Source organism: Dipodomys spectabilis, unplaced genomic scaffold (assembly GCF_019054845.1).
Source record: "Dipodomys spectabilis isolate Male_0828 unplaced genomic scaffold, ASM1905484v1 ptg000228l, whole genome shotgun sequence".
NCBI lineage: Eukaryota > Metazoa > Chordata > Mammalia > Rodentia > Heteromyidae > Dipodomys > Dipodomys spectabilis.
Genome location: NW_024870905.1, coordinates 9,640,372 through 9,662,206, shown reverse-complemented (window position 1 = coordinate 9,662,206; position 21,835 = coordinate 9,640,372). Strand labels below are relative to the sequence as shown.

General features: G+C 56.7%; 1 protein-coding gene across 3 annotated transcripts; it reads left to right on the top strand.

Moving 5' to 3' along the window:
• The first annotated feature begins 1,277 nt into the window (after positions 1–1,277).
• Fah (fumarylacetoacetate hydrolase) lies at positions 1,278–21,266 on the top strand. Of its 3 annotated transcripts, none has more exons than XM_042697767.1 (14): positions 1,281–1,490; positions 5,512–5,622; positions 6,160–6,281; positions 7,171–7,220; positions 9,652–9,742; positions 11,116–11,213; positions 11,310–11,362; positions 12,237–12,336; positions 13,014–13,144; positions 14,033–14,108; positions 15,625–15,671; positions 17,538–17,639; positions 18,532–18,649; positions 21,117–21,266. In XM_042697767.1, exons 1-14 carry the CDS (start codon positions 1,413–1,415, stop codon positions 21,194–21,196), a joined length of 1,257 nt encoding a protein of 418 aa, XP_042553701.1. In that variant the 5' UTR covers positions 1,281–1,412; the 3' UTR covers positions 21,197–21,266. The 3 variants fall into 3 exon arrangements, with proteins under 3 accessions (XP_042553702.1, XP_042553701.1, XP_042553700.1); XM_042697766.1 differs by having other exon boundaries at positions 1,281–1,493; XM_042697768.1 differs by lacking the exon at positions 21,117–21,266 and having other exon boundaries at positions 1,278–1,493; positions 18,452–18,640.
• Positions 21,267–21,835: the final 569 nt, after the last annotated feature.

The following is a 21,835-nucleotide window of genomic DNA, read 5'->3' as shown; positions in this document are numbered from 1 at the left end:
AAGGTTGGAATTCTAGTTGGAGTTATTTGATTGTCTTTATTTCTGAGATGAGGAAACATAATTTCACTTGCCCCAAATTAAGCACTTGTCTAATTCTAGTCAGTGGATTCAAGTCCAGTTAGCTGTAAGCACCAATCATTGTAAACGAGGGTTAATTTTTTTTCTTTTTTACAGAACTTTTTTTTTCTTCTTTTGCCCTTTGCCTTTTCTCCTCCTCTCCTTTCTCTTTGTTTTGTGACAGTTGGCTTCTTTGCTCAAGGCTGGAGTTCTTCCATTTGAGCTGCAGCTCCTTTTCTGGCTTCTTGGTGGTTAACTGGAAATCAGGGTCTCCAAGTCTGTCTGCCTGGACCTGCCAGCACCTCCTGTCTCAGCTGGGATGACAGGTGTGAGCCACCCGCAGCTGACCACCCCTCCCTCCCTCCCTCCCCCCCCCCCCCCCCCCCCCCCGTAGAGCTTGAACTCTGGGCCTGGGCGCTGTCCCTCAGCTCTTCAGCTCAAGGAGAGTGCTCTACCACTTGAGCCTCAGCGCCACTTGTGTATGTGGTGCTGAGGAATCGAACCCAGGGCCTCACGCATGCGAGGCGAGCGCTCTACCACTGAGCCACCTTCCCAGCCTGGCAGCTGACCTTTTAAGCTCTCTTTACTTTCTTTTTCATCTCTCTTCAACGTGCACGCACGCCACACACACACACACACACACACACACACTTCCAAACGCCCTGCAATTAACAGTTAACCAATCTTTGAGAGCAGAGAGCTGAGACAGACACGACTGTTGGACTGGGGAATAAGCAGGCCTGATAGCCCTTCTCCACATACTGGGACTGTGTGGCAAACGGAGTTGTTCACTCAAGACGCTTGCAAGGGTCCCCGCCCCCGCCCCGCCCCAGGCCCCGCCCCAGGCCCCGGCCCCGCCCCCGGCCCCGCCCCCGGCCCCGCCCCCGCCCTGGCCGGCGCCAGCGCAGCTGGAGGCGGCGCTGTGGTTTCCCCACGGCAGCGGAGCTCGCACATAGCCCCCTGCGAGCGGGGCGGGGCTCCTCATATGGGCGTGGCCAGAAAGTGGTTTCTTGGGCTGTGGAATGGGAGTGGTGTGATAAAAGCGAGATTATGGAAATGAGAAACAGGGGCGGGCTGCGGTGTGGGCGGAGGTGGACACGCGAAGGGGCGGGGTCTAGGTATGATTATGGGGTGGGGGCGTGGCCTGGGCGGGGCGCTCCGGGGGTCTCCGCGGGGCGGAGCCTGCCGCTGCCGGGTCTGCGGGCGGCTGCCCAGGACGCCGCTGGAGCGCTGGGCGGAGTGGCGCGAACGGAGGGTTGGGAAGAAGGGGGACGGGCGCGAACCCGGGCGCGGCCGGACCCTGGGGCCCCGTCCAGTCGCCGTCGCCCTCGGCCGCGCTGCGGGTGCCTGCTGCCATGTCCTTCGTGCCGGTGCCCGCGGACTCGGACTTCCCGATCCAGAACTTGCCCTATGGCGTCTTCTCCACCGCGGGCCGGGTGAGCGGGCGGGGACCGTGGGGGGCCGGGGCGGGCCGCGGTGCTGCCGGAGGGTGCGAGACCGCCGGCCGCCCGTTCCCAGGACCCCTCCCCGGCCCGGCCAGCGCGTGCAATCCCTAACTCCAGAACCTGGAAAGTTCCATTTAATCCCCACGTTGTTTATTTATTTGATCCTGGGGCTTGAACTCAGAACCTGGCGCTGCCCCCGAGCTCTCTTGCTCAAGGCTGGCGATCTACCACCTGAGTCACAGCACTACTTCCAGCTTTTTACTGGTTCAGTGGAGATGAGAGCCTCGCGGGCTTTCCTGCCCGGGCTGGCCTCAAACCGCGGGCCTCGGACCTCGGCCTCCGGCGTGGCTGGGCCGGCAGGCGGGAGCAACGCACCGGCGTTGCTCTGGTTCTGTGGTTGCCCGGCGGTGCGGGCTGAGGAGCCTCCGTGTCCTCGCTGACCCCGGCCCTGCCCGGCACCTAAGGTTCCTCCAGTCCAGAAAGAGGCCTGGACAGGACGGGCAGCGTCTGATCAGAAAGAGCAGGAAATCAGGGCCAAGGGGAGAGGAATGGGGGACAAGCAGATTCCGAGAGAGAGAGAGAGAGAGAGAGAGAGAGAGAGAGAGCGAGCATGCAGGTGTGTATGTGCATGCATGTGCGCATGTGTGTTCCTCTCCCACCTATAGATAAACTCCAATTCTAAATCATGGCACCCAGAACTATGGGGGAGATGTCTGCTAGGGCTGGGGTATTCTCCGTGGTGGAGTAGATGTTAAAAGAACTGCTTCCTGGAGTGGGGGGGGGGGGGGGCAGGCAGATGGCCCTTTCTGGAAAGGGAGCCCTTTCCCCCTGGCCTTTCCCTGGTACCCAGATGGCCTGGCCTTGCGTGGTCTTGCCCACGGTCAATGCTTTGATTGCACAACCAGAGGCCTTGACCCAGGTGTGGGTCACAGCCACAGCAGCCCCCTCCACAAACACTGCCTGTTAAACCTTAACTGTGCCAGCCAACCATGCTCCACAGGCAGAACCACCCTCTGACCCTGCGACCTCTGACCCTTGGCCCTCAGCAGATAGGACAGGTAGGCCCTCACCTGACCTGAGGGTCGAGAGGACTGGACAGGCATTTGTGAGCGCCAGGAAAATCTGGAATTCAGGTCCCTCTTGTGTGTGTGGCCAGAGGTTCCCAGACACTGCCCTGCTCCTTTATTGCTAGAATGTTCCAGGTAGCTGCTAGGGACTTCTGGTGGGCAAGCCCCTCCTCCCCCCCGGGCTCTGAGAAAGAGTGCCCAGATGGAGAGTTAGCCTTTTTGGCTTTCCATCCAGAAAGTTCAGAGCATTCAAACTATGCTGATCTCCACTGAATCTCCCAGGCATTGTGGTGGTGGCAGCTGGGGAATGAATGGCTGACCCACTGTCCCCCATGGCGGGTCCCTCCACGCATGGATCGCTCACAAACGCTTCACCCTGGTAGAAACTGCAGTGTAGCCACAGCTTTACTTCTGGCTTTTTGGTGTTGAATTGGAGATCAGAGTCTCATGGACTTTCCTCTCCATGCTGAGTAGCTAGGATTAATCTGTTCTATTTTTGTTTTATTTTTGTTATTTATGTTTTGAATGCTGGTTCTAGGGCTTGCACTCAGGGCTGGGCACTGTCCCTGAGCTCTTTTGCTGACCGCTAGTGCTCTTCCACTTAAACCACAGCTCTACTTCTGGCTTTTGGAGATAGGAGTCTCATGGCCTTTCCTGCCCAGGCTGACTTTGAACCTCAGTTCTCAGATCTCAGCCTGGTAAGTCATGAGCTCTGGGTGGACGTGTGTGCTTGTGCCCACACATGTGTGTCAGCTTCCAGAGCTCTGCACACTCACCTGTGGCAGGACAGTTCCGTGTCCCATGCGACCAGATGCTGGGGAACAGAGGCAGTGTGTCCCGGTAGACAAAGGGAGTGCCTTTCTCCAGTTGCTGTCTGAAGATCCAGGGGGAAACTGAGGCCAAGAGGGCTGGGGCCTCGTAGGGATGGGAGGTTGGGGTGTGACAGCACTGCTTGGAGTTCCTGTCCCAAACAGCATGGGAGAGAATCACCCTTCCGCCCCCCTCCCCTGCCATGTTCCACCTAGAGCAGTGCACTGGCACAATTGCTTTTCCAGGTCGCTAGGGCCCAAGGGCTGGGACTAAGCTGGGTGCCGGAAGCTCCTGTCATTCTAGCTACTCAGGAGACTGAGAGCTGAGGGTCTTGGTTTAAAGACAGCAAGGACAGAAAGGTCTTGGGAAACTCTTATTTCCAATGAGCTAGCAAAAAGCCAGACATGAGGTGTGTCTCATATGGTAGAACACCAGCCTCAAGTAAAAAAGCCAAGCCAGAGTACAAGGCCCTGAGTTCAAATTCCAATACCAGCACCAACCTAAAAAGGAATTTTCCTCCTCAAGTTCTGGGGTGCAGCCGCTCCTACAACCTGAGCTTTCCCACTGGAGCCTCAGCTTCCAGCCCTGAGCACTGTGTATGGAGGTCTCCATGACCTGTAGCCCAAATGCCTGGTCCCAGAGAAGGCTTAGGCTGCCCGAGGGGAACGGGGTTAGTGCAGGCGTCTGTGCAATAGCACAGAAGTTGGAACTTGGGGATTAGAACTCAGGGCCTCTTGGTTTTCAAGGCTGGTGCTGTGACACATGAGCCACAACTTCTGACTTTTTTGCTGCTGAGTTGGAGATAAGAGTCTCAGGGACTTTCCTGACCTGGCTGGGTTTTTTTTTTGGTTGGTCATGGGGTTTAAACTCTGGGCCTGGGCGCTGTCCCTCAGCCCTTCAGCTCAAGGCGAGCACTCTACCACTTGAGCCACAGCACCACTTCTGGCTTTTTCTGCTTATGTGGTGCTGAGGAATTGAACCCAGGGCCTCATGCATGCAAGGCAAGCGCTCTACCACTGAGCTACCTTCCTAGCCCCCGAGGCTGGCTTTGAACTGCAGTTCTCAGTTTTCAGCCTTCTGAGTAGCTGGGATTACAGGTGTAAGTCACCAGTGTTGGCTGGTTGAGACAATTTACTTGGACACAAGGCTTGGACCGGGCTGCCTGCTCTTTCCACAGCCCAGGGCTATTTATTTCCCTTTGAGGAAACACAGAATCTCTTTATCTTCTCTCATGGATGTAGAGACAGGAGCCATACTCCATGCTACCTAGTGCACCCCTCTCCAGGAAGCCCATGTAGCAGAGTGCCTGTGGGGCGTTAGATCAGCTTTCTACCACATGAGCCAGGCTCACCGTGGCTTTTCCCTGAGCTAAGCACATGTCTTTTTTGTGTGTGTGTATGTGAATATGTGCCCAGTACTGGGGCTTGAACTCAGGGCCTGGGCGCTCTCCCATAGCTTTTCTCTCGAGGCTGGCTCTTTAACACTTGTACTTCTCCACTTGCAGCTGTGTGTGTGTGTGTGTGTTTATGTGTCGGTCCTGGGGCTTGAACTCAAGGTCTAGGTGCTGTCCCTATGCTCTTTTGTTCAAGGCTAGCATTCTACCACTTGAGCCACAGTCCACTTCCAGCTTTTTCTTTTTTTTGTTTTTGGATCCGGTTGTGGGGCCTGAACTCTGGGCCTGGGTGCTGTTCCTCAGCTCTTCAGCTCAAGGCTAGCGCTCTACCACTTGAGCCACAGCGCCACTTCCGGCTTTTTTCTTTTTGCTTATGTGGTGCTGAGGAATCGAACCCAGGGCCTCAGGCATGCAAGGCAAGCGCTCTGCCACTGAGCCACCTTCCCAGCCCCACTTCCAGCTTTTTCTGAGTAGTTAATTGGAGATAAGAGTCTCTCAAACTTTCCTGCCTGGGCTGGTTCCGAACCAAGATCCTCAAATCTCAGCTTCCTTAGGTGTGAGCCATTGGCGCCCAACCACATACATGCAGCCTTTTGCTGGTTAATTAGAAATGAGAGTCTCACAAACTTCCCTTCTGGGCTGACTTTGAACTTTGATCCTCAGATCTCCACCTCTTGAGTATCTAGGATTGCAGAGGTAAGCCACCAGTTCTTGGCTGACCATCATGTCTTCCTCCTAGCTGAAACCCCGGATTGGAGTGGCTATCGGGGATCAGATCTTGGACCTCAGTGCCATTGCACACCTCTTCACTGGACCTGTCCTCTGCCAGCACCAGCACGTCTTCCAAGAGGTAGGACGGGCGCCATGCCCCCCCCCCCCGCAGTGCCCCCTCCCAGAAATGCCATCTGCTCTTGCTCAGCGCCTCTGTGCGTGAGGGAGACGCTGTCCCGCATGACCGGCTGTGCCAGCGCAGGTGGGAGCCCTTCTGAGACAGACCCACTGGCAGGCGACATCTTCTCAGCACCAGATGCCTTTTTTTTTTTTTTTTTGCCGGTCCTGAGACTTGAACTCAGGGCCTGGTTGCTATGTCTGAGCTTCTTTTGTTCAAGGCTAGTGCTCTACCACTTGATCCACAGCTCTACTGTTGGCTTTTTGGTGGTTAATTGGACATAAGAGCTTCCCAAACTTTCTTGGCTTTGAACTGCAGTCCTCAAACCTCAGCCTCCTGAGTAGCTGGGATTACAGGTGTGAGCCACTGCACCCAGCTTCCAAGAGCATTGAGGAGTAGAACCTTCTTATGGAGTGGCTGGCCCTCACTGGGAAGGCGGTGGTGGTAGTTGTGTGCTTCTCTAGATCTTTCCCACACTGTGACCTCTTCTCGTCCTAGTCAACTCTCAACAGCTTCATGGGCTTGGGCCCGGCTGCCTGGAAGGAGGCGAGGGCATACCTGCAGGACTTGCTGTCTGCCAGCCAAGCCAGGCTCAGAGATGACACTGAGCTCCGGAAGCGGTGAGGGCCATGGGCTGGGTGGCAGACCATGAAGACCTGGCCTGTGGCTGGGCCTGGTGAACCCAGCCCAACACCATCCGGTCCCTCTCTGGGACATGTGGGCAGCCCTGGGATTACCGATCAGCCAAGCTAGCCCCTGCTCTGGCCCCATCCAGTCCCGCCACACCTTCTCTGCTCCCTTCCTCTGCTCCTTCCCTTCTTTTTTTCTCTCAGGACTTGAACTCAGGTCCTAGGTGCTGTCCCTGAGCTTTTTTTTGTTTTGTTTTGTTTTGGTTGCTCATGGGGCCTGAACTCTCAGCCTGGGTGCTGTCCCTCAGCTCTTCAGTTCAAGGCTAGCACTCTACCATGTGAGCCACAGAGTCACTTCTGGCTTCTTCTGCTTATGTGGTGCTGAGGAATCGAACCCAGGGCCTCATGCATGCAAGGCAAACGCTCTACCACTGAGCCACCTTCCCAGCCCTGTCCCTGAGCTTTTTCACTCATGTCTGGCACTCTACTACTTGAGCCACAGCTCCACTTCCGGTTTTCTGCTGGTTCATTGGAGATAAAGAGTCTCACAGACTTTCCTGCCCAGGCTGGCTTTGAACTGCGATCCTCGATCTCAGCCTCCTGAGTAGCTGGGATGACAGGCGTGCGCCACCATGCCTGGCCCCTGCTCTGTTTTCTGGCATAGAGGATCCCGTCCCCCAGCCCTGTTTTTCAGAGTAGGAGGTTTGAGAGAGAAGGGACAGTCAGCTGTGTGTGGCATCGTGGGTGTGATTTTCCAGACCATCACAGAGGACGAGCGCAATTCTGGGCTGAGTCTGCAGGTCTTAGCCGGAGTGGGGCTTCTGTGTACCATGCTCCTGACCTTGACCTTGACCTTGAAGCCCCTGGTTCTGCATTTCAGGGCCTTCGTCTCCCAGACCTCTGCCACCATGCACCTTCCAGCCACCATCGGTGAGTGCTGATGTTGTTGCTAAGTCAATGTGGACAGAATCTGGCGAGTGCTTATTTCCCCGTGGCCAGGCCAGAGGAAAGCAGGCGGGGCTTCGGCTGTGAGTGGGGTCTCAGCCCACTTGTGGCCGTTGGGTCTGGCTGGGAGCTCCGGGTCCCTCGGGGTCCTGGTCAGTCATGTGACCCATGTACGTCAGTGCCCTCCCTCTTCCCAGAAGGCTGTGGGGCAAGTGCTCCAAGTGGTCATCAGAGCCACCATTTTGTTTGCCCATTACTGGGGTTTGAACCCAGAGACTGTGTGCTCACTTGGCTTTTTCACTCAAAGTTGGTGTTTTGCCACTTGAGCCACAATTCCATGTCTAGTTTTTTGGTGCTTGGAGATAACAGTCGCGTGGGCTTTCCTGCCTAGACTGGCCTCACACCATAATCCTTACATCTCAGTCTGATGAGTAGCTGGGATTCAGGTGAGAGTCACCAGCACATGGCTTTTTTTCCCTTTTGGTTCTGGTCCTGAGACTTGAACTCAGGGTCTGGGTCCTGTCCCTGAGCTTTCACTCAAGGCTGGTGCTCTGCCACTCCAGCCACAGCTCCACTTCTGAAGTTTTTGCTGGTTCACTGGAGATAAGAGTCTTGCAGATATTTCTGTCCACGCTGGCTTTGAACTGTGGTTCTCAGACCTCAGCCTCCTGAGTAACTGGGCTTACAAGCGTGAGCCACCAGTACCGGGTTGTTTTGTATTTCCTTTTTTTTGTAGTTATTTTTGGCCATGGGACTTGAACTCAGGGCCTGGGCACTGACCCTAAGCTTTCCTGCTCAAGGCTAGTGCTCTACCACTTGGAGCCACAGTGCCACCTCCTGGATTTCTTCCTTCTTTTTTTTTTTTATGTGAGATTTGGGACACCCAACAAGCCAGTGATCCCAAGTGGGTTTCCCTGCAGATTTTAGTCATTCATCCCCTCAGATTTTAGTTATTCATCCCCTCAGTGGGTGAGGGCATCTGTAGCCCACAACCTCCCCGTTCAGTTCACCAATTATTAGACGCCAAGTGTGTTCCTGTTCAAGCAAGGCCTTGTTGTGGTCCTGAGAGGGAGTCTAGTGGAATGAAGTGGTTGTGATCTTACCAAAACTGGAAGGCCCACGGGAAGGAAAGCTCACCCGGGAGGAGGCAGATAAGGGGATAGCAAGGAAGGAAGAAGTCAGTGAGAGAAAGTAAGGCGGTGCTGGAATTGAAACCCACTGGTGAGGGGGAAAGAAGTGGTCCAGATTGCAGACACAGCCTAAGCAAATGTGTGGCTCCTGAGGTGGTGTGTGTGTGTGTGTGTGTGTGTGTGTCCCTGTGTGGGGTCACAAGCAGTGTGTGTGGTACAAGAAATAGAAGCCAGTGGCTCACACTTGTAATCCTAGCTACTGAGGAGGCTGAGATCTGAGGATCACAGTTCAAAGCCAGCCCGAGCAGGAAAGTCTGTGAGACTCTTATCTCCAATAAACCACTCAGAAAACCGAAAGTGGTGCTGTGGCTCAAGTGGTAGAGCACTTGCCTTGAACTGAAGAGCTGAGGGATAGCATCCAGGCCCAGAAGTAGAAGCAGAGAGCACTTCATTGGATAAACACAGATCCCAGTTCAAATCCTCCCCCACTCCCCCCCCCCCAAAAAATCACAAACAAAAGAAAACTTAAGTGTTAGACTTGGGAAGCTCAGAAACTCCCTAAGGGGAGTGGGCCAAGCACTGGTGGGCACGCTGATCATCCCAGCCACTCTAGAAGCTGCGGTGTGAGGATTGCAGTTCAAAGCCAGCCTGGGCAAGAAGGCCCATGAGACTCTTAACTCCAGTGAACCAGCAAAACTCAGTAGAGCCAGGACTCAAGTGGTAGAGTGCCAGCTTTGAGTGAAAAAGCTCAGGGACAGCACCAGGGCCCCAAGTTCAAGTCTCCATACCAGTACCAAAAAACAAAACAAAAAAGACACCACCACCAAGTGTTGGTGTTGGTGTTAGACTTACCTGTAATCCTAGCTACATAGCAGATTGAGATGTGAGGATCAAGGTTTGAAGCCAGCCAGGGCAGAAAAGCCCATGAGATTCTTATCTCCAGTGGACCACCAAAAAAAAAAAAGCTGTAAGTGGAGCTGTGGCTCAAGTGGTAGAGCTTCAGCTTTGAATTAGACACACTAAGGGACATGAGGTCCAGCCTCAGTACTGGCCAAAAACAGACGTGGAAGGCTATCAGCTACTCCATATTCAGATTCTACTGTTTTCCTACTTTTTAATTTGTTTCTCAGGGCAAAGGTTCTAAGAATGACTGGGACTACAGGCATGAGCTACCATGCCTGGCCAGAAATGGGTCTTGAATGAGGCGCTGGAGTGTGTGCTCCCGGCCTCATCCGGGCCTCTCCACTGTGGGCATCCCTGATGGGCTGGGCTTGGTCCTTTTTTAGGAGACTACACGGATTTCTATTCCTTCCGGCAACACGCCACCAACATCGGTATCATCTTCCGGGGAAAGGACAACGCCCTCATGCCCAACTGGTGCGTCCGGTGGCGGCTCAGGGTGGGCGCTTGGTCTGTCTGTCAAGTTCAGCAGGTTTGGTTTTTTTTTTTGTGGTGCCAATAGTGGGGCTTGAACTCACGGCCTTGCACTCTCCCTTGGCTTTTCCAATCGAGGCTGGTACTCTACCTCTTGAACCACAGCTCTCCTTCTACCTTTCTTGGTGGTTCATTGGAGATCAGAGTCTCACAAGTTGGCTGTCTGAACCACGATCCCCAGACTCCCGCTTCCTGAATAGCTGGGATTATAGGCGTGAGCACCTAGCCCAGCTTTCATTAAGGTCTCAGTAGGTCTCTCCAGTCCAAGCCAGCCTGGGCCCTCCGATCCTCTTGTTCTTGCCTTACAAATGCTGGGATTACAAGTGTGTGTCACCATATTGGCTTCCTATTTTTGTGTGTGATTTGATTATTTCACTTAATACAGTGTCGTCCAGACTTATTTATACTGTAGCCTGCATCAGAATTTTTCCTTTCTTCAGGCTATGTTCCATTGTATAACTTTTTTTCTATAGGCATTAGGAATATACATATATATGTGGATATGTGTGAATATTTATATGAATATATGTGAATGTGTGTGTGTGCGCACACAGATGTCAGAACAAGGTCTTGAACGCAAAGCCTTGCACTTTTGCTTGGTCAAACCCTGTACTGGTTAATCAATGACAAGCATCTCAGACTTTTCTGTTGGGGGTGCTTTTGAACCTGAAATCTTCAGATCTCAGCTTTTTGTATAGTTGGGGTTCTAGGCATGATCCATAGGTGCACTGAATTTGTTTTTGTTTTTAATTGATTGTGGGGCTTTAAGTCAGGGCTCAGGCGCTGTTCCTGAGCTCTTTCACTCAAGGCTAATGCTCTACCACTTTGAGTCATGCGCCACTTCCGGTTTCCTGGTGGTTCATTGGAGATCAGAGTCTCACGTGCTTTCCTAACTGGGCTGGCTTTGAACCACGGTCCTCAGCTTTCAGCTTCCTGGGTAGCTGGGATGACAGAGAGGAGCCACGTCCTGTGGTGGCTCAAATCTCCCACCACAGGACGTGTGGTGGTCACATCCCGGCATGCATGGCTGTTGGTTTGACACAGCCTCTCAGGAGCTTTTTTGTCCAGGCTGGCCTGGACCTCAGATACTTCTACCCTGTACTACTATGCCAGGCTTCTTTCTTCCTTTCCTTTTTCTCTTACGCCTAAGATAAGGTTTCATGGGCATTTTGCTCAGGCTGGCCTCCAATGGCAGTCCTCTCAATCCCTGCCTCTCTAGTAGTCAGGTTCACAGGTGTGGGCCTGTGTCATTCCGGTTTACTTTGCAGTATTTTAACAGTGTCCATGCCCCTTTCCCTTGCTTGTGTCTGAACCAGGCTGCACTTGCCTGTTGGCTACCATGGCCGGGCCTCCTCCGTGGTGGTGTCCGGCACCCCAATCCGAAGGCCCACGGGGCAGATGAGACCTGACAATTGTAAGTGATTTCCAATACCTGGCCCTGCCCAGCTCGGCTGCTGGTAGCCGTGCAGCCTGGCACTCACGGCACCCCCTTGTGTTCGTGTCATTTCAGCCAAGCCTCCTGTATACGGCGCCTCTAAACTCCTGGATATCGAGTTGGAAATGGTGAGCTGTGTGGGGAGTTGCATTAGTTCTGGATATACAGGAGCATGAAGAAGGGAACGGGAGGGGAGGGGAGAGGAGGGGAGGGGAGGGGAGGGGAGGAGAGGGCAGGGGAGGGAAGAGGAGGGGAGGGGAGGGAAGGGGAGGAGAGGGCAGGGGAGGGGAGAGGAGGGGAGGGGAGGGAAGGGGAGGAGAGGGCAGGGGAGGGAAGAGGAGGGGAGGGGAGGAGAGGGAAGGGAAGGGAAGGGGTGTGACCAGAGACTTATGGAAATCTAACCCTGTATTTCTTTCTCCATAGAGTAACAGTTCAATAGTTACTCATTTATGTTCTTATTTTTTTTTCTTCCTCTTCTTCCTCCTCCTCCTCCTCCTCCTCCTCTTCTTCTTCGTTTTTGGTGCCAATCCAGGGGTTTGAACTCAGGGCCTGCATACTGTCCCTGAACATTTTTGTTTAAGGCTAGTGCTCTACCACTTGAGCCACAGCTCCACTTCTGACTTTTTTGGTAGTTAATTGGAAATAAAAATCTCATGGACTTTTCTACCTGGGCTGGCTTTGAACCATGATCCTCAGATCTCAGGCTTCTGAATAGTTAGGATTCCAGGCATGGGTCACCATGCCTGGCTGTGAGCGGAAGGGAAGAACAGCAGGCCACCCAGGCAGCTGGGCCTCGCTTTCCTGGGGTGGCCGTGTGGCTGCGTGGCTACAGTTCATGACTCGGAGTTGCCATTGGTTCAGTCCAGGCTCAATGGCAGTCCTGGCCCCTGGCAAGGCTGGGAAATTTCTGTGACCTTCGGTTTCCAGGTGACAAAGGTCCTGGGGCTGTGCAGGTCAGTCCCAGACACTAACCCTCATTCCTCCCCTCCCCGCTCTGGTTAGGCCTTCTTTGTAGGTCCTGGGAACCGGTTTGGGGAGCCGATCCCCATCTCCAAGGCCCATGAGCACATCTTCGGGATGGTTCTCATGAACGACTGGAGTGGTAATGGTGGCAGGGGGTACAGCAGTCCAGGAATGTGGGTGGCAGACTGGTTTCTGTTTCTGAGGACCGGGCCACTTCACCAGACTGTCTGGGTCTGCTGACTCCATTCACTGGTGTTCACTGAGCACATATTAAGTGCCGGGCCCTGAGGTGAACACACCACGTGTGCTATCAGTCCTAGGGATCTGGTGGGCTTCGGGGTGTCTCTCCTCTTCATCTGAATCATTGTGACCATCCTTTGTCTGTCCTTTTTTTGTGTGCTGGTTCTGGGTCTTGAACTGGAGGCTTGGGCACTGTCCCTGAGCTTTGTGTGCTCAAGGCTAGAGCGTTACCACTTGGGCCACAGTTCCACTTCTAGCTTTTTGATAGTGAATTCTCTAATTAAGATAAGAGTCTCATGACTTTCCTGCCCAGGCTGGCTTTGAACCACGATCCTCAGATCTCAGCCTCCTGAGTAGCTGGGATGACAGGGGTGTGCCACCAGCTTGTCCATCTTTCTATTATGACCTGGCACCATGGCGTCAAGGGCCTCTCCTCTTTGGTACTGGGTGATTTCTCCCCTGGTTCTGGGGCAGCCTGGACAGGGCTAGTGTGCCAGGTTCTGGTGAGGGCAGAGGGAAGGTTGGGACAAGCAGGGTGGGCTGGGCAAGCACCCCTCCCCCCCCTTCTCCTTCTAGCTCGGGACATCCAGCAGTGGGAGTATGTCCCACTGGGCCCATTCCTCGGGAAGAGCTTTGGGACCACCATCTCCCCATGGGTGGTCCCCATGGAGGCCCTCATGCCCTTCGTCCTGCCCAACCCTGAGCAGGTAAGCACACATGCCTTGGTTTTGGTCTGTGCTGGTCCTGGGGCTTGAACTCTGGGCCTGGGCACTGTCCCTCAGCTCAAGGCTGGCGCTCTACCACTTGAGCCACAGCACCACTTTCGGTTTTCTGGTGGTTCATTGGAGATAAGAGTCTCACGGCCTTGGGGCTGGGAAGGTGGCTCAGTGGTAGAGCGCTTGCCTTGCATGCCTGAGGCCCTGGGTTCGATTCCTCAGCACCACATAAGCAAAAAGAAAAAAGCCAGAAGAGGTGCTGTGGCTCAAGTGGTAGAGCGCTAGCCTTGAGCTGAAGAGCTGAGGGACAGCGCCCAGGCCCAGAGTTCAGGCCCCACGACTGGACCCCCCCCCCCCCTCCGTCCCCCCCAAAAAAAAGAGTGTCACGGCCTTTTCTGCCCGGGCTGGCTTTGAACCTTGCTCCTCAGATCTTAGCCTCCTGAGTTGCTGAGATTACAAGTGTGAGCCCCCATACTGGAACCCTGCCATCTCCAGGCCCAGGGCCCGCCCAGCACATACCCCAAATCGAGACCCTGGGGGCGCTGGCCGGAGCTCTATGGAGGTGCATATCTAGGAGGGCCCGGGGATCCCAAGCTATCACTTAATGACCACAAATGGCGCCCGTAAATACTCCCTCTGCCCTCCGCGGGATGGAGGGGGAGCTGCTGCGACCCCAGGCCTGGGCCGCGTCAGGCCCTGCGCCCCTGCGTGAGGCCGCGCGGGCTCGCGATGGTAGATGATCGTCTCAGCGGCTCCGGGGCTGAAACGGGGAGGATCGCGGTTCTGAGCAGCCCGGGCGGGGCAGCGCGCACGCGCGCTGGAGGCCCCGCGTTCCCGCCGGGTGGGCGGCCTGCAGTGACGGGGCTGCTCCTTCCCCAGGCCCCCCAGCCCCTGCCCTACCTCTGCCATGACCGGCCGTATTCCTTCGACATCCGGCTCTCGGTCGCCCTGAAAGGTATGTGGTGCGCACGCGCGGCTGCGGGCAGGCGCAGGGCCGGGGGGGGGGGGGTGGGGGGGTGGGCGCGGGGCGGGCGGGCGCAGGGCCGGGGGGGGGGGGCGGGGGGCGGGCGCGGGGCGGGCGGGCGCGGGGCGGGCTGGGCACGGGGCGGGCGGGCGCGGGGCGGGCTGGGCGCGGGGGCGGGCGGGCGCGGGGCGGGCTGGGCGCGGGCGCGGGGCGGGCGCGGGCGCGGGGCGGGCGGGCGCGGGGCGGGCTGGGCACGGGGCGGGCGGGCGCGGGGCGGGCGCGGGGCGGGCTGGGCACAGGGAGGGCGGGCGCGGGGCGGGCGCGGGGCGGGCACGGGGCGGGCGGGCGCGGGGCGGGCGGGCGCGGGGCGGGCTGGGCACGGGGCGGGCGGGCGTGGGGCGGGCGGGCGTGGGGCGGGCGGGCGCGGGGCGGGCGCGGGGCGGGGCGGGGGCGGGCCTGCCCGGTTCCCACGCCCGGTCTCCGGCGCCCTGCCTCCTGGCCCGCGGCGGCCGGTGTTCTGTCCAGGGCCTGTCTTGCGTTTTGTTTGAGCTCAGTGTTTGATGCTCTGGCTTGGGCTTCCTGGCTCAAGGCTGGAGCTCTACCACCTGAGCCACAGCCCCGCTCCTGGCTTTGCTGGTTCATTGCGGGTAAGAGCATCGCGGCCTTTCCCGCTCGGGTGGACCGTGTGATCCTCTGATCGTGGGTGGACCGTGTGATCCTCTGATCATGGGTGGGTCGTGTGATCCTCTGATCGTGGGTGGACCGTGTGATCCTCTGATCGTGGGTGGGTCATGTGATCCTCTGATCATGGGTGGGTCGTGTGATCCTCTGATCGTGGGTGGACCGTGTGATCCTCTGATCGTGGGTGGACCGTGTGATCCTCTGATCGTGGGTGGACCGTGTGATCCTCTGATCGTGGGTGGACCGTGTGATCCTCTGATCGTGGGTGGATCGTGTGATCCTCTGATCGTGGGTGGGTCGTGTGATCCTCTGATCGTGGGTGGGCCGTGTGATCCTCTGATCGTGGGTGGACCGTGTGATCCTCTGATCGTGGGTGGACCGTGTGATCCTCTGATCACGGGTGGACCGTGTGATCCTCTGATCGTGGGTGGGTCGTGTGATCCTCTGATCGTGGGTGGGTCGTGTGATCCTCTGATCGTGGGTGGGTCGTGTGATCCTCTGATCGTGGGTGGACCGTGTGATCCTCTGATCGTGGGTGGACCGTGTGATCCTCTGATCGTGGGTGGGTCGTGTGATCCTCTGATCATGTGTGTGAGAGCACGCACTCAGGTCCGCATGTTAGCCGGGCGCGGTGGCTCATGCCTGCCATCCCAGCTTCTCAGGGGACAGAGATTGGAGGATCACGGTTCAAAGCCAGGTTGGGCAGGAAAGTCCCCGAGGGACCAGCAAAAAGCCGGAAGTGGAGTAGTGGCTCAAGTGGCAGGGTGCCGGCCCTGAGCCCCTGTGCCTGCAGGCCTTGGTGACGGCGTCTTCTCTGTGTTGGCAGGTGAAGGCATGCAGCAGGCCGCCACCATCTGCACGTCCAATTTTAAGGCAAGCTTTGAAGCCCACACCGCTTCTTAGGAGTCAGGAGAAGGAGACTTTCCTCCCTGGCGGGAAGGGAGAGAGATCTGTGATATTTTGGGATGTGAGACTGGTTTTTTTAGACATTTTTGCTGGGGTTGGCCTGAGACCATGTTCTTCCTGCCTAAGGTTTCTTGCGTGGCTTAAACTACAGGCATAAACGACTGCCGCGGGCTTGTTTGTTGAGATGGGGAGGGACCTCTTAATGACTTCTTTGATACTGGCTTCCAACTGCCGTCCTCTTGATCTTAACCTCCCAAGTAACTGAGATAATAGGTGTGAGCCACCTTGTTTGGCCAACTTAATCCTTTTTTAGGTCTCTCTCTCTCTCTCTCTCTCTCTCTCTCTCTCTCTCTCTCTCTCTCTCCCTCAGTCCTGGGCATTGAACCCAGATTCTTCTTAGGAAGAAGCACTCAGATAGGTCTTGTGCTCTTGCTCAAGCTGTTCTATGGCCACAATCCTCTTACCTGTGTCTCCTGGATAGCTGGGATTACAGGTTTGCAGCACTATGCCTGGCCCCTAAGTAAAATTTCAACTGAAGCTTAAACCACCTAGATACAAACATGTCCTTTGTGAGTATGCAGCCCAAGGAATTTTCAGTAAGCAACATCCCCACATGCCCATATATACACATCTATCTATCTATCCATCCCTCCATCTATGTATCTAGATGTGTATCTAGATGTATCTTCATAGCCATTGTTCAGAACAGATTATAGGGACAGCTTATATTTTTCATCACCATGTAGTATTCCACTGTATCAACTTTGAGCCAGAGCCCGGCTCCTCATATTTCTTCTTGCTACAGTGCTATATTAGAAAGGAGGCAAGAGGAAACAAGCCATCAAGAGGCCAGCAAACAGTCAGGCACCGGTGCACATTTGTGCACCAAAAGATGAATATTAGCATGTCCATCATAACTCTAGGATGGCCCCAGACAGGAAACAGTGGAATACGACGTGGTGAAAGCATGCTTTCTGGGGGTCTGGGGACCTGGGAATCTGGGGGTCTGGGGCCTGGGGTTTGGGATCCTGGGGACAGTATGGGGCGGGGAGAAGGAAGAAGGGGGCATGGGAGAAGAGGAAGATATGGGCCTGGGTTGGAGTGTATATGCAGTGGGGTGTGGCAGGCGTGCACAGATCCACTCACTGGCCCACTGAGTGTTCCAGAAGCCCAAGAAGTGAGGGCTGTAAGGGGTGCAGCTTAGGGGCTGGGGGGCTGGCCAGGCAGGGGTGGCTGTGCGCACGTGGGGTCAGGGCTGGTGCGGAGCCCTGCAGGGAGGTGGCTCTGGGAGGCTGGAGGGGAGCACCAGGCTGCCAGGGCGCCACGGGGCTCATGCAGGAGATGGTGGTGGGTGCACAAGAAAGACGTTTGTCCGTCCTCCCTCCCTCCCTCATTTCCTCCCTCCCCCCACCCTCCCTCCCTCCCTCCCCCCTCCCTCCCTCCCCCCCTCCCTCCCTTCTTTGTGTGTCAGTTCTGCAGTTTGAACTCAGGGCCTGGCACACTCCCTCAGCTTTTTTCACTCAAGGCTGGCACTCTAGCACTTGAGTCACACCTTCTCTTTCTTTCCACAGCTTTTTGCTGACTAGTTGGAGAGCACAGTCTATCAGATTTGTCTGGTCAGGCTGGCTGTGAACCCTGATCCTCAGATCTCAGGCCCCTGAGTAGTCAGGATGGCAGGCGTGAGCCACCACGCCCGGCCGTCAGTGTCATTAGTGTTGGGAAGCAGCGGGAGGCAGCCGGGGTGTGTGGGAGGTGGCCTGCACCAGCTTCACTGCACTTCGCTGTCTCAAAAAGTGGGTGCTCATACCTGCACCCCCTCCCCGTTGCTTCCAGTACATGTACTGGACCATGCTACAACAGCTCACGCACCATTCCGTCAACGGCTGTAATCTCCGGCCCGGGGACCTCCTGGCTTCTGGAACAGTCAGTGGGCCGGTGAGTGGATCTGTGCACGCCTGCCGCACCCAGCTGCACCCTGCTGCGCCCTGCTGCACATACCTCCAACGCAGGCCTGCATCTTCCTCTTTTCCCACACCCCCCCTCCTTCTCCTCCTCTCTCTCTTCTTGCTCCCCCTACCCTGTGCTGTCCCCAGGATCCCAAACCCCAGACCCCCAGATTCCCAGGTCCCAGACCCCCAGATTCCCAGGTCTCCAGACCCCCAGATTCCCAGGTCCCCAGACCTCCAGATTCCCAGGTCCCCAGACCCCCAGATTCCCAGGTCCCCAGACCCCCAGATTCCCAGGTCCCCAGACCCCCAGATTCCCAGGTTCCCAGACCCCCAGATTCCCAGGTCCCCAGACCTCCAGATTCCCAGGTCCCCAGACCCCCAGATTCCCAGGTCCCCAGACCCCCAGATTCCCAGGTCCCCAGACCCTGATTCCCAGGTCCCCAGACCCCCAGATTCCCAGGTCCCCAGACCCCCAGATTCCCAGGTCCCCAGACCCCCAGATTCCCAGGTCCCCAGACCCCCAGATTCCCAGGTCTCCAGACCCCCAGATTCCCAGGTCCCCAGACCTCCAGATTCCCAGGTCCCCAGACCCCCAGATTCCCAGGTCCCCAGACCCCCAGATTCCCAGGTCCCCAGACCCCCAGATTCCCAGGTCCCCAGACCTCCAGATTCCCAGGTCCCCAGACCTCCAGATTCCCAGGTCCCCAGACCCCCAGATTCCCAGGTCCCCAGACCCCCAGATTCCCAGGCCCTCAGGGGCATCTGGTGCACCCAGCCCCTCCCTTCTGGGCCCCATGGGGTGAGCTGTTGGCCAGGGTGCCCCGAGTTCTGGTGGGTGGCCCTGCACCTGCCCACCCCTTCTCTCTCCTCCTGGGAAGGATCCTGAGAGCTTCGGCTCCATGATGGAACTGTCGTGGAGAGGCGCCAAGCCCATCACACTGGGCGCGGGGCAGAGCAGGACATTCCTGCTGGATGGGGACGAGGTCATCATCACAGGTGAGGCCGCTGAGGGTGCCCATGCGTGTGTGTGCATGTGTGTGTGTTTGTCTCTGTCTCTATCTTTCTGTCTCTGTCTTTGTCTCTGTCTCTGTTTCCGTCTTTGTCTGTCTCTGTCTCTGTGTCTGTCTGTCTGTCTCTGTCGTCCTTGGGGCCCTTCTCTCCTCTGCATGTTATTAACAGGGCACACAGCGGGTGGCAGCCCACTCCATAGAGCCAGAGAGCTTCCAGCGGGACCCCAGGTTCCATCTCGGTCATGACATTCATCTAGGGGTGTGTGTGTGCACGTGCATGTGTGTGTGCATGGATGCGTGTGCATGCACACCGGTATTGGGACTTGAAATCAGAGGCTCACACTCTCCTTTAGCTTTTTTTGCTCAAGGTTGGTGTTCTACCACTTGAGCCACACCTCCATTTTTCCTCTTTTTGCCTATCATGCCAGCTACTCAGGCGGCTGAGATCCCAGCCTGGGAAAGAAAAGTCTCAGAGACTCTTAACTCCAATGAGCCACCCAAAAGCAGACGTGGAGGTGTGGTTCAAGTGGTAGAGCACCATCCTTGAGTAAACAAAAAGCTAAGGGATAGCGCCCAGTCCCTGAGATTAAACCCCAGTACTAGCCAAAATTTTAAAAAGGACAGAGCTAGGATTCGAACCAGGAGCATTCCTAACTATTTTGTCCCCCTAGCTCTGGTGGTGCCTCTGGGACTCTTGCTGTGTGGCAGAAAACAACCTGCCCTCCGGCCAGGCCTGGGCCCCGCCCCACAGCAAGGCACTCTCACCCCACCTGGTGTTCAGTCTGTGAACTGCACCCTGAGTCCCTGTGACAGGAAGCCCCTGGGCCAGGTGGGCCCAGGTCCCAGACACCCACTTCTGCTGGGGCCCGAGGGGTCCCACAGCAAGACCGTGGGGGCAGCTGTGGTGGCTTTTCTGTGTTTGTGGTACTGAGCATGGTTACCCAGTACCCTAAAGTACTCTGAAACTCAGCACTCTACACTGAACCTTGTGTCAGTTGAGCCACACCATGATGGGTTTGGGTTTTGGTTTTGGTGCCATAGTGGAGCTTGAACTCAGGTCCCGGGGCTCCCACTCAAAGCTGGCATGCTCCCACTTGAGCTCCAGCTCCACGTCCACCTTTTCTGGGGGTTCATTGGAGATCAGACCTTCATGGACTTTTCTGCGGGGGCTGGTTCTGATCTCTGCCTGCGTGTGGCTAGGATTACAGGTGTGTCCAGAAAGCCCTCCCCATGGATTGTTCCTTCATTATTGATTATTTATATGTTGCCATCCAAAAGTGAGTGACAGAAAAATGGGGAAACTGAGTCACGCGCTAGCCAGTTGGTCCAAGGGTGGCTATGCACACAGGGTGTCTGGGGAGGCCCTGGCTAGGGTGGGCGTTGGGAGGAGGGCTGGGGGTCGGTGCAGGGGGAGGAGCTGGTCCCTGAACGAGCTGAGTTGAGGGAGCCGAGCCGACCTCAGGGCTGCCAGGCACCCCAAGCCAGCGTGGCCCCTGAGCGCTGAGGCCTGACCGCGCACAGGGCCGCGCCATCCCCATTCTGGTGGGGACTCTGGCCTCAGACGCGTCTCCCCGCCGGGCCCCAGCTTTGGGGGTGGCCTCCAGTGGGTTGAGGGGTCTCGTGGCGCCTCATGTCATGCAGGCTTTGTCCCGCTGAGGGTGTTGCCATGTCATGCGGCCTCCACCCACCCTGGCCCCTGTGGCCTCCACCTTCCTCACCTTCCACATGCCTTGGCCTCCATGCGCCTCAGCCTTCACAGGCTCTGGCCTCCATGGGCCCTCGGGATGTGCTGACCTCTGAGGGACTGTGGGGCTTAACCTGGACCTGGTAAAGCATCCACACTGCGCACCCCCAGCCCTTTAGCGGGTTCCTGGGAGGCCTTTGCCATCTGCAGGGCAGCCTCACTACACCCAGTGCCCATGGACTGAACGCCTACACACCCGTCAAAACCCGGCACACATGTCGCAGCTTTCCCCGCTCTCCTCCTCCGTGCTGCTCTCTCAGAACCTGGCGGGCGTCTGTCCGCCACCTCTTGTCCAGAGCTGCTGCTCCCACAGGCCTGCCTTCCTTACAGACAGACAGACAGACAGGCAGGCAGGCAGGCTTCTCTTGTCTTCCTTAGTGGCACTGTTGTTCAGCTGGAGCTGAATAGGTCAGCTCACGTGGTGGCTTTGTGCCGGGTAGGCACACGCAGCAGGGCCCCCAGGAGACCCATTTCCTGGATGAGGCCTGGAGGGCCCCTGAGGCCGTGCAGCCCGGGGCCTGAATGCTCAGGCCGCCTGGCTCAGGTTAGCTGCAGACCTGGAGTGTGAACTCTAGACCCTGACTGTGGGGAAGGCCCGGAGCTCGGGCTGCAGTGCACCCGGGGCTGCCTGGCCTTTGCAGGGAGGCTGGGTCCTGGGAGTCCCCAGCTCAGAGGCTGACCCTGTCCTGTCCCCTGTTCCCTGCTCTAGGTCACTGCCAGGGAGATGGCTACCGCGTGGGCTTTGGCCAGTGCAGTGGGAAGGTGCTACCGGCCCTCTCGCCTCTGTGACACACCCACCCAGCCTCGGCTGACCTTTAGCCCGGCCCGTGGGGCTGGAATAAAGACCCAGTGTCCTGAAGGGTCCTGTGTCCTTGCTGTGGCCGGGGTAGGGCAGGGCTGCGGAGGGAGGCGGGAGGAGGAGGAGGAGGTGTGGGTTCTAGTCATCACTCAGTGGAGGCCACGGAGAGGCAGCCTGGGCCCTGTCCGCGCACGCGTGCTTCACGGTGGTGAGCTGTGGCTCAAGTGGTGGAGCGCAGGCCTGGAGTGACAAAGCTAGAGATGCACCTGTGCTCTGAGTTCAAGCCCCAGGATCTGCACACATTAAAAATAATAATAATAATAATGTGAATGCTGGATGACAATGGCTGGGTCCTCAGGAGCTGAGATCTCAAGACTGCGGTTCAAAGCCAGCCTGAGCAGGAAAGTCCGCGAGACTCTCATCTACAATAATATACCCCCCAAAAGCTGGAAATAGAGCTGTGGCTCAATGGGAGAGCAGAAAAAGCTCAGGAACAGCACAAGGGCCCCGGCCTTCAAGTCCCAGGAGTATACAAAAGAAAAGAACGTAAAATGTAATACTCCCCAAAAAAAAAAAAAAGAAAAGAAAAGAACGGACAGTGACCAGGCCCTGAGCTCAAGCCCCACAAC